We start from the raw sequence: 15,683 nt of genomic DNA on the forward strand, positions 1-15,683 counted from the left end.
TGGGGGTTATTGTGATGTGATATGTGACACATGAATAAAAAAAAAACTTGTCGAGGTTTTATAGGCTAATCAGTTTACAAAGAAAGAGAGTGGATGTATTGCGTGCGAGACAAGATGATCATCTTGTGTTTCCAAGAAAAAATAGAGACTTATGCCTTTCTACCTTGAAAAAGTGAAATGTCATTGACTAATGTAAGTTTACTGCTTCATTCAAATGCATGCTTTTTCCCACCCCTTTTTTTTTTTGTTCTTTTTCCGTGCACATCGAAAGTCAGACGAAGATCTAAAGGATAGATTAAATTGATCCTTTATGTCGCGATTAAAATATGATTGGGTAAAAGCTTGATTTTCGTTTATTTTGATTGGCTGAAATATTGGGTGGCTTTAACCACATAAAAAAAAATAATAAATACTAAACATAACAGACGAGTCGAGTCTTTTTTTTTTTTTTTTTTTCCTTCTTTCTAAACCTCTTTTTATTTATTTGTCATGAGCAACACTTTCCTCTTTACTTCTGAATCCGTTGGTGAAGGCCACCCTGGTAAATATATGAATAAAGTTAAGTAAATAGGAATACTCATCAATGGTGTAGACAAGATCTGTGATCAAGTCTCTGATGCTATTTTGGATGCCTGTTTGGCTCAAGACCCCATGTCTAAGGTTGCTTGTGAAACTGCCGCCAAGACTGGTATGATCATGGTCTTTGGTGAAATCACTACCAAGGCTAACCTTGACTATCAAAAGATCATCCGTAACACCATCAAGCAAATTGGTTATGATGATTCCGAAAAGGGTTTCGATTACAAGACCTGTAACGTCTTGGTTGCTATTGAACAACAATCTCCTGATATTGCTCAAGGTCTTGTTCAAAAGTCTTTCAACATTGAAGATATTGGTGCTGGTGACCAAGGTATCATGTTTGGGTAAAGTACATTTGGATATAAATATAGAAACCATGCAATTAATACATATACTTAGTTATGCCACTGATGAAACTCCTGAAATGATGCCCTTGACCTGTGTTCTCTCTCACAAGCTCAACAGCCGCATGTCTGAACTTCGTCGTGATGGTACCCTTGGTTGGTTGCGTCCTGATTCCAAGACCCAAGTTACCATTGAATACAAGAATGAAAATGGTGCCATGGTTCCTCTTCGTGTAGACACTGTTGTCATCTCTGTTCAACACGCTGCTGAAATTGAAACTGAAGACCTTCGTAAGGCCTTGATGGAACATGTCATCAAGCCTGTTATCCCTGAACACCTCTTGAAGGACACCGTCTACCACTTGCAACCCTCTGGTAAGTTCATCATCGGTGGTCCTCAAGGTGATGCCGGTTTGACTGGTCGTAAGATTATTGTTGACACCTATGGGTAAGTTACATTGAGAGAGAGGGAGGAGGCGTTTGTATTTATAAAAAATTTTTTGGTGTAAAAATTTTTTATATTTCAAACTAATTCCTCTTTGTAAAAATTATGAATCTGTGTTCTAATCTGTTTTGTTTCTGTAAATAGTGGTTGGGGTGCTCACGGTGGTGGTGCTTTCTCTGGTAAGGATTGGTCCAAGGTTGACCGTTCTGCTGCTTACACTGCTCGTTGGATTGCCAAGTCATTGGTTAACGCCAAGCTTTGTCGTCGTGCTCTTGTTCAACTTTCTTATGCTATTGGTGTTGCTGAACCTCTTTCCATCTTTGTTGATACTTACGGTACCTCTGAAAAGTCTCAAGCTGAATTGGTTGAAATCATTCGCAACAACTTCAACCTCCGTCCTGGTGTCATTGTCAAGGAACTCGACCTCTTCAAGCCCATTTACCAAAAGACTGCTGCCTACGGTCACTTTGGTCGTGAAGAATTCACCTGGGAACAACCCAAGGAACTCAAGTTTTAAGTTTCCTCTTAACTATGTTATATAGTCTATATTTAATTGTTAGATATCTTTTTTGTTTTATATTTTGTTTCATTACTCTTCACTTCATATAATAAATATACTTCAGTTTTCACTGTATAAAACATGTTTTGTTTATTTTATAATTTATTTTAAAAAACTTGTGTCAATGCCAAATGCAAAATCATAAACCACTAGCTTCGCTAAGCTTGTACAACACACAATTTTGGCGAAATCAAATTTTATATTGAGTATCCTAACAAGTACCTTAGTGTAAATACACACATCATTCGATGTTAGATTAACGCCTTTATCACATACCTTCCTTCTGATGTCTGTCTTAAATCAAGATCTATTTCGCCCTTTTTTAAATCCCAAATTTTTAAATGGCCATTATAGCAACCACTAACGACTCTATTAAGATTTGCATTGAACTGTAGAGTTCTCACAAGTTCAGTATGTCCCATCATCGTCGTAATACAATCACCCGTCTCTGCATTCCATATCTTAATAGTGTGATCGCTTGAGCCACTCACAATATGCTGTCCATCAAATTCAATACATGCCACGCCTCTCGTATGACCTGTCAAGGTCCGCAAACATTCACCCGTTTCCAAATCCCATATCTTTAACGTTCGATCGCCCGAGGCAGACACAAGCTTATTTTCATAGCACTGCACTGCATTGATCGCAGCCTGATGTCCACCCATGATCCGCAAACACTTTCCTGTTACACGGTCCCAAAGACGTAACTGACCATCCTTTGAACAACTCACAATTTTCTTTTCTTGCACAAATCGAACACCAAGCACACTTCCTCGATGGCCCCTGAGTCGATGAACTACATTTCCGGTCATTAACTCTGTCAAAACCACCGTCCCATCCGAACTCCCACTGACAATCTGTGTGCTGTCAAACTGTAAGCAGAGCACGCTACCGGTATGCACACGTATGGTTCTTTTACACCTTTCGCTCTCTGCATCCCAAACTTTGATCGTCCAATCTCGACTTCCGGTGACAACCTGGTGCTTGTCAAATTGCGAGCAGTAAATACCTTCGGTATGCAACTCAGGTCCGACGGTCGTCGGCGACGGAAACAGTCGAGTCATGCAAAACCCCTTCTTCCAGCGTTGTTCAACCAAAAATCTATTTTGATACAGTCGCTTCCAATTGATCAACCGTTTATCGGCCACAGGATCATAATGGTACTCTGACCTCTCGTCTCTATCGGAAATCTTGGCAGGTTGATTCATGCGTTTGGATTTTACGGCACTGCCATGTCGAGGAATAAAAGGTGAAGAAAAGGAACGTCGGATAGGTATGGAGCGAATGTTTTCTTTATACAAATAAGCATCGATCTCTTGCTCGTCATACAACCACCCTTCGTTTTCAAACAGGGTTTTCCACAGGTTAGGCTCATCACAAAGTGTACGCCAACCTTTGCAGACCTGGGATGCTTGAATGAAACTTTTAAAATCTAAAAAGCTCAAAATGTTGACAGCTATTTCATAAGGTAATTGCTATACAACTTGGTTAGTCTAAATTAACTAGGCAATAGCGTAGTTGGGACTGTACTTGCGCAAAGCATGTCTCTATAAATGTATGGGGAAATACGATCAATGAGTTGAGTTAAACGGTAGGGCGATAACGTTGTTAACATGAAGAAAGTAAATTCTATAAAACATGTAAAAGCTCTGATTGCAAAAGGTATTTATTGCCTATTTTACCTGCTCTTTGCGATTCTGTCCACTGAGACATAAATTCTGGAATTTCAAAGACTTCTTCTGTCATTCCATTCTTCATATGTTCCTCTTGTACTTTTTTTTTTTTTCGGGAAAAAAAAAGAAGAAAAAAGTGAGTATATACATTATAAAAGGATTAAGACTTGTACTCACAGTCATGAAGTGTCATTGTTATGTAATAAAGAGAAGAAAAAAAGATGGAAATGTGGCATTTTGGAGGAGTTTTATTTATTTTTTTTCACATAAATTTTGGGAAACATAAAATGTATATGATTGAGGGTTAATATGCAGAGTATAAAACATTTACAAAGAGAGATGCAAGAGGGGATAATCTATTGACTATTTAAAATGGATTTTAAGGTTTCATAAGAAGGAAAGAAGATACCACAGATACCAAACCACCAGAAACTTCTTGGGATCGCACCAGCAAAAAATGAGTTGTAAGTATCTACTGATCTTCTTACTGTACTTGCTTTGGAGTGTACCCAAGACGTATGAATCATGTGTCGAGCCATCTCGGCCACTGTCATTGGCTTTTTTACAGTCTTTTGCGCAATGACTCTTGTACGTACCACATCCATTGGTGTTGTGAAATAACCAGCCAAGAAACCACTGACACCACCATAAAGTACACTACGCATGGTAGGTATATCAGCTTCTAATTCTTCAAAAGAGGTATTGGCCACAATTTGATGTTGTCTTCTGTATTCTCTTGTCTTTTCGATTGTTTCACGTACAGATCGGTGATGGAAAGCTTTAAAGTTTTCATAGGATACAAGCAAGATAATCATAAAAGGTGAATCACGAGCAGCGATAGCCCAAAATCCTCTAAAGAGACCCTTAGGGCCTTCTTCCATTAAGGTTTGACGTACCACATAAGCTGCATTTGGCTTTTGACCTGTTTTTGTTTTGTAATGATCGATTTGAAGTCTATAGATAAAAGATCAGTACACTGCGACAAGACTTATTAAAAGCTACTTTACTTGGCTGTGATAACTTCTCTTGGTACTTTAATTATACTCGATGCTAAATCACCAAGAACAGCAGATAATGCAGTAACAGGAATTGTTAATCCATTCTTTTCTTTAGGTAACATCCTTGATTTACAGTATTCATAAGTACTAAATCGAGCACCACCTTGTCCAGCTGCACCCAAAGCGGACACAAAAAAGCCTTTACCGAGACTTCTTAAAGTAGCCTTTGAAAAGACTACTTGGCGCCAGCCCACGTTGATATCGGCTGCTTGAATTCGTGTCTTTATGGTATCAAGTGGGTGCATACAAGCATATGAAAGTGAAAGACCGGTAGCTCCAGATATAAAATTAACTAAAAGAAGAGGAGTGTAAATCAATCTGTTTCTTTCTGTGTGCGATGTGAAATGGATTAATTACTTTTGAATTGTTCGCGTGTGCTGGCGTTCATTACAAATAATAAATTAATATAAACAGAAAGAAAAAGAATGAAAGAAGGAGGAGGGGGGGGTTTATGTATTTGAAGCATAGCTTATTAGTGCTTGTTTTGATAAGTGACTCAAAAATCCGTTAACCAATAAAATCAAATATACTTGTCAAGATCAATGGACCGTCAAGGTTGCTCATATAATGAATCGATATGATTGGTAGAATATTGCGATTCAGAATAAAAATCAAGCCGAATGGATGTGTGTTACCACAAAAGATAATCGACTGACATTGAAAATATTGAGATAATAAAAAACTTGGTAGACAGGATCATCCTTTAAAATCTGCGTATTTTATTTGCTCATTGTCAAGTAATTAGACTGTATTCATAAAGTTATGTATCATGAAGGAAGTATTATTGAAATAAATGCATTCTATGAAATATTATTTATGAAGGAATATTACATGTAAACAAATAATGATAAAAGCTCGCTTAAAAATGTAAAAGCTAATGGTATACCTTCATTCTTCACTCTTTTTTTTTTTTTTTTTTTTTTTTTTTTTTTTTTTTTTTTTTTTTTTTAAAAAAAATATAATTGATATCTCATGCTTGGTATAACATTCGAATGAAGCCATTTGACGTATTCTGGTTATTAGACTTTCTGCTTTGCTTTATTTGTTATAGCTTAGTGACACGAATTCTTTCAATATCTATCAAAAGATATTGGCAAAAATAATGTCATAGGTAGAAAATGGTGATCATTTAAAGCCAATGGCGAAATGATGAGCTCAATATTGAAATAAAAATTCGTCCTTGAATAGCACATATTAAAGCCTTTTTTTATTCTCAATACATGTAATTGCAAAACACTGATATGTGGAATTACTTATATTAGAAAACTTTATAAATTTAAAATCAAATGTATGAAATATTTCAAAAACATAAAAATCATTTTGATCCTATTAAAATTAAAATAGTAGTAAATCGCGTATTTAAGGCAAAACATTGCGATTTTAGACAAAATTTTTTTTATAAAAGCATATACAACATGCTGCCCTGTGATTGAGATTATAAAATACTCTTTATTTTACCATCCAAAAAATGTTTCTTTAAGCTTTGCCATAAACCCATTATCAACTGGTCTCATCATCCCTTCTACATTTTCACTTGTATGCCCATCAAACGCTGTAATGCCTTCTTTTCCTTGTCCAAGCTCACTAGGCTTTTGTGATTGTTTAAGTAAATTATTTGATTCTTCCAAGGTGATTACACCATGTCGAATAGTAGTAGATGGTTCAGGATTAGGTATAATACGAACATTGTAACCACGAATCTCTGTGCTATTGGATTTAAGTGCTTGTAAAGCAGATGCATGGTTATCAAATGTCACCGTGATCCAATCAGATAAAGATCGTCTGCAATCAACCACATTACCGTATTTTTCATAATGTCGTTTCAAATCATCTGTTAAATGTGTAGGAAAACCATATACCCTTATAGATGTCGAGCTTAATTTAAGCACGCTATAACATTAAATTAGGTTTAGTTTTCTTCTTTTTCCCCTTTCTTCAACTACCTTTCTTCTGTTGTTGTGTCCTTTTTCTTGCCCTTATCCACTTTATGATCACACACGCGTTAGCTTCCTTTCTGCCCTTTTATATTCTTTTATTAACTTACATTTGGTTCTTTTATATACGTTTCCGTCACCAAATAATCCTCTTGAAGGGTCTGCTACTTCTAATAATACCTTCCTGAATAGATTCATGTATTAGTGTTTTGCTCTTTTTTTTTTTTTTTTTTTTTTTTTTTTTTTTTTTACTTTTTAGGCATATTCGGTCCTACTTGATCATGATTTTGCTAATAAATAGAAAAGATATAAGTAATGTTGAAGAAGTAGAAAGAGGGAGTCTATTCGTCTACTTACGTCAGACAGAATATTCGAAAGTCTTCTATCACCATAATTGAGGGAAATTGAACCAGAACGTTGTAATTCTTCAGGTTCAAAAGGTCTTTTGTTTTTTTCTTCCTTTTGACTGTTTACAAAAAATACAGGTACGGTGTGGAGTACGTTGACTTGAGGTATAGACTTTTGGTTTTGATCTCCAGTGAGGTTTTGAGGATTAGTTGTAGTAGCTGTGTTGTTAAGCAGTGAAGGGGGTTGTTGCTGTTGCTGTGTTTGTTGTTGAGGTGGTGATTGTGTATTCAAATTAAATCCATTTTGAGGAGTCAAAGTTTGAAATAAAGACGTTGTATCTGTTGAAGACATTGTCAACAGTTGAGCAAAAGGAAAAGTGGATAAAAAAAAATTTAAAATAAATATTGAGAACGTCACAATAAGAGCTGTATGAATATATGAGTGTGAGTTGAGAATGATTTTTTTTTTACGATAGACTCCGGTTTTGAGTTCAGATTCATGTCTTTCTACTTGTGACAATGAAAATTGCTTGATTTATAAGCATAAGCTTTAGAAGAGAGGAATGAAGAGCAAATTAATAAAGCATTTTATAGTGAAATTATTACATATCATAGAATCTGTATAGTTTTGATGTCGAACGTTTTCTTCCCCCTTTTAAGAATAATAAACTAAGAATAATGAACCAGTCATTTACAGCTCAGTTTGCTGTCTGAAACGAAAAAAAAAAAAAAAAGCAAAAAAAAACTGGCCTGATATATGTTTAGCCTCCTCTATTTCTTTCTTATAGACATAAATAAAATGACAGACACCAAAAAGTTGCGTATTCTCTGCTTGCATGGCATGGTTCAAAATGCAGGTGTTTTTCGTAAAAAGACTTCAGTTATTAGAAAGAAGCTTGACAAGATTGCTGATTTGGGTAATGCATGTTCATGAATGAAAACGACAATACTTATATATTTTAGTCTATGTCACTGCACCACAAATGACTGTAGATCCACAATATACTTCTGAAGCACACCGAGAAGCTGCTGCGGATGAAAATGCGCCTGAAGGTACAATTTAATTTATTATTATTATTATTTTAGTTTCCTTAACTTTTTTTATTTTCAGAAGCAAAACCATTTGCCTGGTGGCATCCTTACAAAAATGATGATAAAAATTTGACAAGTGATGGTTACTATAGAGGTTTTACAGAATCAGTTGACTATTTGAAGGGTGTTATGCAAAAAGATGTAAAAAGAAAGCGCTATTGTATATTGACTGCGGAAAGTCTAACTTATTCTAGGGACCATTTGATGGTATTTTTGGTTTCTCTCAAGGTGCTTGTCTTGCTGCTGTTATACTGGTTGCTCTTGAACATCGCAATACTATACCACTTTTCCGTGACTTTGATCATCCCAATTTCAAGTTTGGCATGGTTGCGGCTGGTTTCAAACCTTCGAGTCAAAAAGCAACACAGGACTTTTGGACTCAAAAGATATCTACTCCTACATTACATATGATTGGTATGGAAGACAGTTTGATTACACCCGAGTTGCAACAAACTTTGGTAGATCAATGTATTGATCCTGTCGTCATTCGACACAATGGAGGGTATGGGGAAAAAAAAAGAAAGTGTTGATCTAAATAAGTTTATACTGAAATATTTTTTTTATAGTCATGTCGTTCCTTCTAATGCACCTTCTCGTAATGAGATACTTGCTTTTGTTTCCAAGTTTGTACAAGAATAAGCTCTATTAGACCTTTTAGAATTCTAGACATTTCTTTAACGAAATAAACTATAAACCCCATTTTTCTCTCTAGTAAAGAAGCATACAATACATATACATGTTATTTAGGTATATAAAAGAGTAGGTTCTTCTCTTTTTCTATATTATAATCTTTGTTGTTATTACCTCAGGTAAATATTTTTATTTTCTTTGATTCAATATTTACCAATTAGTACCTAAAAGAACTTTTTCAATATTTAAGCGTAAGGAAATGGAGCATTTTATTCTGCTCACAAAGCTATTGACCTTTTTGATATCTGAGGATGATCAATTGAGACACGATGAATAATATGACTGCTTTTGAAACAAAGGGATTTTTACCCTTTAGATAACATAAGCACAAATGTTTCATTTCTTTTTTTTTAAGGATTTCCCGTTTGGATTTGTGATTGGTTGGCTAGGAGTAATCTATTTCGTTTTCCAAGCTTGTACACTGTATACGCTTAAAGGTTAATTTATGAGTGAGTTCAATTCGTACTTTTTTGTGGTTTACGTTCATGTAATAACGTAGTGTACATTGTAGAAACAGTTGTCAACTCCCTCACTAGGTCTTAAGATACCATTAAAAAAAAGTTAAAAGCTGAAGGTTGTAGCATAATTGGTTACGTAAGAAAGTCAGACGGAAAAGATGATACGATAGGAGTCAAGTCATTGGATTTGATGTGTAATCTTCTTAAAGACGTTTAATGAGGTTTTTTTTTTTTGTATCTTGTATATGTCAGGCTCACAATTCTCCAATTAAAAGTGATCAAGTACGACAAGAAAACTTATTAACCCAATTAAAAGTGGATGAGATATGCTGGATAAAAGAATTGGAGTTCATTACGTGTTATTGAATATGCTGTCTTATATTTCTAAGAATGAGAAATATGTGTCTGGCAGTCTTGCGCCATGCAGAGTTATCAATAAATTACGAGGACTTGTAAAACTTCAAGTGATTACTGATATTCATTACTAAGAATATTGCAAGTTTAAAAAATAGTAAAAGATAGTATTCCTGCCAATAGCAAGGTGGGTTTTTACGAACATGAAAAGCATTTGGGTAACCCTAAAAGGTCGAAAAGCTTTGAACGCAGAATTAGCGCCTATCAAAGATCAAAAGTAATTTATAATCGTTGAATCAAGCACAACCGTCTTATTTTCAATCTCAGGCTATCTACAAAGTTGTCTTTTTTCATTTTAGGTTAAAATATTGTAGACTAACCTTTTCTTTCGTTCCTGCATTTATTTTAATATTTACCGATTGGCCAAGTGTTTATTATTAAGGTTTAAGAGATTTTCCTTAATTCAGCCACATTCTATCCTGTAGTTATGTTCGTGTGAAATTTTAATTAATTTGTTTGCGTAGAACAATGTATAGAGTGTACTTTTACTTTTATATACAATCCCAATACTTTGAAGGTTACCTTTTTCTCAATTTACTTTCAGTGCATTCTAAATAGAATCTATTTATTTTCCAATTCACGCCTTAACTAAGCTATTTTTAGTGTTTTTGAATTCATAATGCAGAAAAGAAAAGTTTCGTACTATCACAAAAGAAACAATTTTCCAAGTTACACTAAAAATACCCGTTTTATCTTTTATAGACAACAATGTTTTATTTGACCTACCGAGGGTACCTTATCAGTTAATGAACTTTATTGCAGTGAGAAACTAATTTAAATTGACTGTTTTGCAAAAGGATTTCTCTTGAAGTAGTGAACAATGAGATTCTACTATGATTTACACTTTTTATTAGTGTAACTCAACAAATTTGTTTGAAATATAAAAAACAAGCCAGCGCTTTAGAAAACGTAATTTAACCTCATTAATTTAGGAATCTAAAGATTATATGCAAACCTACAAGATTCAACTGGTTGTATTACAGTTATTTGATTGATTCTTTACCTTTCTCATTCGTCCTGGTCGATCATAATATGTTTGGAAGCTTACTTTTGAATCCTGATTGTCAAGTGGTTTATAAAATGACAAGAAAGAAAGAGGAATGTATATAAAAGATAATACAGCTTATTTCTTTTGTTATTATTGTTGGGTCTTTTAGCGAATCAATTGTGCTATTCAAACATTGTTACACATTATGTAACTTAGACAACAACCAGGTCTCATGTTACAGCATAAAACAAAAAAAAAAAGTTAAAGTTTGTCAAGTTTATTTTCGTAAGCTAAAAAAGAAAAAGAAAACGCATAGCCATTATAATGAAGCACATGCCTGGAATTGAAAAAAAGGCGCCTTTTTTTGTAAGCTCTAGATGTTCATGTAATAATTTAAAAATAAAATAACAGATATAAGTCTTGCATAAAAGCACTTATTTACAATGAGTATGGATGATGATAATATCCCGAACTGACGGAATTAATTGATGGATGAGAGCACAGAGTGTTCTGTTGATTCTTTTCCCATGACGAAAATGGGTTTATATTAAAGCCGTTTACTATAAAATAAACAGTTAGCCACTATAATACATGTATTAAAGAATAACGTACAATCATGAGTTGCTAATTCTGGATAAGCATCATTAATATTGCTGTCTTGATAGTCATCTAAAGACGATTTGCTTTCATTATCACCCTCTTCTTGTATTTCTCCAACCTTCAATGAAAATGCATAATCTTGAATATCTCCTTCATAAGTAGCAAACTCTGTTTTCTTCCAATCGCTCACTGCTACATTAGAAAATGTTATATTTGACACTTTTTCTATATCTTGATAATATTGTTTATCCAAATCACCAATTGAATTTGTCGCAGGATCCTTGTGATTATTAAAAGTAAGCATGTTATGATCAGAAAGAACTTGACGTGTATTAGCGAAATAAGTAGTAGGCGTAGAGATTGAGAATGTAGGAATAGCGGTGGTTGATTGATGCTGTTTCATCATAATTATATGGGCACTAAGACATTTATTTTCATTTTGAAGTTGGGTGATTTGCTGTTGATATTTTTCTTCTTTTGTCTGATTTTGCTTAACCCAGTCGAGAGCTTTTTCAACAATTTGACCTTTGGAAGGACGGCGATAGGTCTGAAGGTTGGGTAATGCATCTGCTAATTGCTGAAACTTTGAATTGAGACACTCTCTTCGAGCACGTTCAATTGCATTATGTTCTGCCTTGCGCTCGGCCTTGTTCGGAGATATGTGCCTAAAAAGGTAATCGGTAAGTCTGTGCGTTTTTTTCAAGTTACTAACAAGACAAACCTTTTCGAAATACTTGAATTCCCAAGAGTTTTTGACTCCGCTGATTCTAGGCATTCCCTCTCGGTGAAACAGGGTGAAGTTTTGGCTGTTATGGGCGATGGTGTACAAGAATTGACACTTGTCGCAGTACTAGTGGCAAGATCAGGAGGAGAGCTATATTGCTCTATGGAAGAATCATTAAAAAGCAATATTTCACTAGGGTATTCAGCAAGGTGCTCCAATTCTTCATAAAGTGCTGACTGATATTGCGTTTGATACATTTTGTATAAAAAAGAAGAAAATAAAATACAATAAGAAAAAATAACTGTAAAATTAGTATTTAAAGCTTTTAAATATAGAAGTTTGGGAGAAATACGGTGATAAAAACAATAAAAAAATAAAACAACGCTCTCTGCCTTTATATATGCCTTCAAAAAAGGAAACCAGCTGCATTATAATTTCAATCAGAAAAGGTTAAATCGCCGACTTTCCTTGGTGGTACCTTGTTTTGACATTGAGATGCACATGACAGCTAATTTGACTTTTGCTTTCAATCAGTCGCTTTCTTTCAAGGAAATGATGTTGTACTCTGGTGTAACGGCCCTAAAGTCACTTTTTCCTTTATTGTTAAACTGAAAGAGATTTCTTATTTTGAATAAATTTAAATTCATTGATTCTGTAATGATACGAATACTACTTGACTAAAAGGTGTATACAAGAATTAGAGATATACGTGATTGAATAAACAGATTATTACCAAACTAAATTTATTGCAGTACTCTAGAAATATAAGCTCGCTAGGATAACAAATATCTTCTTAAATCGAATCCCATGACTGTTTTTATTTATATATAAAATAGTATGTACTTGCGAAAGTAAATGATAAGATTACTAACCTGAGCTGTTCACAGTTGAGAAAATTTGATTTCAAGGTGTTCGTTACTTTTAATCCTTAATCTTTACAGAATTTGAGCATGGATTCATAGAATATAAAATAGAAGAATAATATAATAAACAATTGCGTAATCTTATAAATATAAATCACATAAACTGGGTTTTTTTAACCTTATTTCTCTTTCTTTTCATAAAAGTATATATTGAAACTGATTTAGTAAGAGAAACTATATAGATAGTCTTCAGCCTGCTGGAAGAATAAGAAATTTATTAAAGCGTATCTATGAGCAGGAGCTTTATTCAGATTCATTATCTAGACCATAGAAAACAACTGAATTAAGCTCAAAAGAGGCATGTGATTAATATTTATGGTTTAAAAAGTCAAACAGGAAGCCTTGTAAGATGTATGATTGTTAATTGTACGATTAGACAGAGAGCTTGAAAATAGTTCGAAGCATGAAGAGGCAATGTGAAGCAATTATTAAGGCTAAAGGCGGCGCAACAGAATACTGAAAATCATTTTATAAATATATTTTTAAAATAAACATGTGAGTCTTTCTTTTCTCAAAACTTGAAAACCTAAGCTTAGGTTCACAGATATTAATTGGCTTTGAACTTACATGCCATATTTTTAAGTTTTTATTTCGAAAATTTATTTGGTGTCGCTGTATCATCCAGTATCATTTTTACAGATGAGTTTCTTGACTTTATCGGTCTTTTTTTTTCCAGCAATTTTATGCATTCTTGAGACTAGCATGTGTGGAATAAATTTTGAAGTAACCTTTGCAGCAGCCATCACGATAGTAAGCTTGCCAATTCATCCTGTCGTCTCCGATTTGTTCCATGTAGTCCTCAATATACCGCCAATTTTTGGTACTCTCGTCGATAGTTACAGGGTCACTGATTGATGATGGTTGTTCCGGCGGGATGATTTGCTGGAGAAATGATGATTCTGGTATGCTGTTTGCTGGCGACGGGTCTCTTGAATCACTGGCAGATGAGGTGGCATGGGTGATGATGATCGACTTGATATGTATTGGCGCTTGCATGTGTCATGACATTATCCGCCCTTAGGGCACATTCTTTTAATTATAAACAAAACCCTCAATTTAATAAGAATCATATTCCACATTTCATATAATAGTATAAATACCCACTTATTTTTAGTAATAAAAGATCAGTCAATTATCAAGTATTATTCTCTATATTAGACTGTCCGTCTATTCCTATCTTACTTATCTTTGTCTCGTTCTTACTTATCAACTATCGTAAGTCCTATTTGCAGTTCACACCTTCATACCCTTAACGCCACCCTCTCTTGTCCTCTTTTAGTTGTCTATCCAAGCTTTTTAGTTCCTGTCTGGTTCTTTCTCTCTCTCTCTCTCTTCTCTGGCTTGACAAAACAACTCATTACAGCATGTTCTTAACAAATTCATCCCTTCCTTCAGATAATCATAACTCGTTTTTTCACGCTGGTATCGTAGACATCATCGTCAGGCATGTCTATGACCTTGTGATATCGTGATTCTGAATCCTCAACGACACGTAAAAGGTAACTTGTCATTGATTGTCGTGTTTAGTCATTAATGATGTCTTTATTTATTATTTTATTTTTGTAGTTCCTCTGCGAAATAAAGTGTACGATTTTTTTTTTTGGAATTGTTGAGCGAACAGTTCAAAACTATGTAAAAACTTATAAGGAAGATGATGAAAAACGCTTGCCAGGTGGTAGAAAGCAACGAGTAAGTTGGGAAGGAAGACTTCAGCCTCATCACACCAACTTCCTATGCGTGTTTTATGAGAAGAACCCACGGGCTATACTCTGGCAGGCAAGAGATGCACTACTTGAGGCTTTTAGCGAAATCCAATCAATCACATTATCTGGCCTTCACAGACATCTCGTCTTACATGTTTCTTTAACTCTTAAGAAACTAGAAGCAATTGTATCTTCAAGAACTACTCTTGGTAATCTCCAAATACGTAGACACAGGGCTCTTGAGTGGAAAAGGGATGAAAATATGACTGACATAAAAGCTATGTTTTCATTGATGAGGCAGGTTTTAACATGCATATTCGTAGAAGTTTTGGTAGATCCAAGAGGGGAATGCCTGCTAAAGCAGTAATACCTGCAAACAGAGGCATTACAGTATCAATAATTGGCGTTATTTGTGAAAAGGGAGTGATTGATGTCACACTGTGTTATCTCGTAAGAATAAAAAAGACTATAAAATTCAACGAGACTGAAAAAAGTTATATCTTTATTTAATATTATAATGTCTGGTATTTATACTATTTTCATGGAGGTTTAATTAAATCCTTTTCAAGATACTTTAATTAATTATAACTGTAGATCTAGTGTCAATAAGTTTTAATGTGAGGATCTGTTCCTGGTTATGCAAGTGGACTGTTTTATAATTATTTCTTAAGTAGATCTGATCTTTCATTTATGTTGCATTGCATCAGGAGTTATATTAAAAGCTTGCATTGAGTTAAAGGAGTGGAATTAGTTATGACCGAACAATAGAGAAAAGACTGTAATAAATCTTTGTAAAGCATTCATTACTCTGATTTCTTATAAATTGAATATGAATCATGTTTAAAGTATGTTGGGATACGACATTGCCCCCTTCCAGGTCATAACTACTTCTGGATTTAGATTCATGAGTGTTCAATTGTGAAGACGAGTGTAAGTGAAGTTCTCTGTTTTGTAATATTGAGCAAAGCAATATGTTATGGCAATAATGTAATTCGTAAGTGCATGTTATAAGAATGTATAGGTAGCAACATGTGAAAGGTTTTTTATGTTGACGATTCTACTTGTGAATGAACTGTGGATTGAATGTAAATTGACATTGTAGATTGGATTATTGGAAGTTTTTGAATTATTGAAAGGTAGCGTAAGGCGTTG

General features: G+C 34.3%; 6 protein-coding genes across 6 annotated transcripts; 3 read left to right on the forward strand and 3 right to left on the reverse strand.

The window, feature by feature from the left end:
* Nucleotides 1-489: 489 nt before the first annotated feature.
* RO3G_03743 (S-adenosylmethionine synthase) lies at nucleotides 490-1,885 on the forward strand (the record flags this gene model as incomplete). The annotated part of the gene is made up of 4 exons (XM_067658333.1): nucleotides 490-541; nucleotides 593-923; nucleotides 979-1,371; nucleotides 1,513-1,885. 4 exons carry the CDS (start codon nucleotides 490-492, stop codon nucleotides 1,883-1,885), a joined length of 1,149 nt encoding a protein of 382 aa, XP_067514434.1.
* Nucleotides 1,886-3,956: 2,071 nt separating this feature from the next.
* Nucleotides 3,957-5,046, reverse strand: RO3G_03744 (uncharacterized protein; the record flags this gene model as incomplete). Its single annotated transcript, XM_067658334.1, has 3 exons — nucleotides 3,957-4,554; nucleotides 4,608-4,950; nucleotides 5,016-5,046. The coding sequence occupies 3 exons, from the start codon at nucleotides 5,044-5,046 to the stop codon at nucleotides 3,957-3,959; spliced, it is 972 nt and encodes a 323-aa protein (XP_067514435.1).
* Nucleotides 5,047-6,112: 1,066 nt separating this feature from the next.
* Nucleotides 6,113-7,291, reverse strand: RO3G_03745 (uncharacterized protein; the record flags this gene model as incomplete). Its single annotated transcript, XM_067658335.1, has 4 exons — nucleotides 6,113-6,548; nucleotides 6,699-6,776; nucleotides 6,845-6,882; nucleotides 6,950-7,291. The coding sequence occupies 4 exons, from the start codon at nucleotides 7,289-7,291 to the stop codon at nucleotides 6,113-6,115; spliced, it is 894 nt and encodes a 297-aa protein (XP_067514436.1).
* A 447-nt stretch (nucleotides 7,292-7,738) lies between these two features.
* Nucleotides 7,739-8,670, forward strand: RO3G_03746 (uncharacterized protein; the record flags this gene model as incomplete). Its single annotated transcript, XM_067658336.1, has 5 exons — nucleotides 7,739-7,856; nucleotides 7,903-7,992; nucleotides 8,051-8,172; nucleotides 8,226-8,533; nucleotides 8,598-8,670. The coding sequence occupies 5 exons, from the start codon at nucleotides 7,739-7,741 to the stop codon at nucleotides 8,668-8,670; spliced, it is 711 nt and encodes a 236-aa protein (XP_067514437.1).
* Nucleotides 8,671-10,858: 2,188 nt separating this feature from the next.
* RO3G_03747 (uncharacterized protein) lies at nucleotides 10,859-12,162 on the reverse strand (the record flags this gene model as incomplete). Its single annotated transcript, XM_067658337.1, has 4 exons — nucleotides 10,859-10,871; nucleotides 11,024-11,141; nucleotides 11,194-11,846; nucleotides 11,903-12,162. 4 exons carry the CDS (start codon nucleotides 12,160-12,162, stop codon nucleotides 10,859-10,861), a joined length of 1,044 nt encoding a protein of 347 aa, XP_067514438.1.
* A 2,030-nt stretch (nucleotides 12,163-14,192) lies between these two features.
* On the forward strand, nucleotides 14,193-14,898 carry RO3G_03748 (uncharacterized protein; the record flags this gene model as incomplete). The annotated part of the gene is made up of 2 exons (XM_067658338.1): nucleotides 14,193-14,255; nucleotides 14,395-14,898. 2 exons carry the CDS (start codon nucleotides 14,193-14,195, stop codon nucleotides 14,896-14,898), a joined length of 567 nt encoding a protein of 188 aa, XP_067514439.1.
* Nucleotides 14,899-15,683: the final 785 nt, after the last annotated feature.

Source organism: Rhizopus delemar, genomic scaffold, assembly GCF_000149305.1.
Source record: "Rhizopus delemar RA 99-880 supercont3.2 genomic scaffold, whole genome shotgun sequence".
Classification (NCBI taxonomy): domain Eukaryota; kingdom Fungi; phylum Mucoromycota; class Mucoromycetes; order Mucorales; family Rhizopodaceae; genus Rhizopus; species Rhizopus delemar.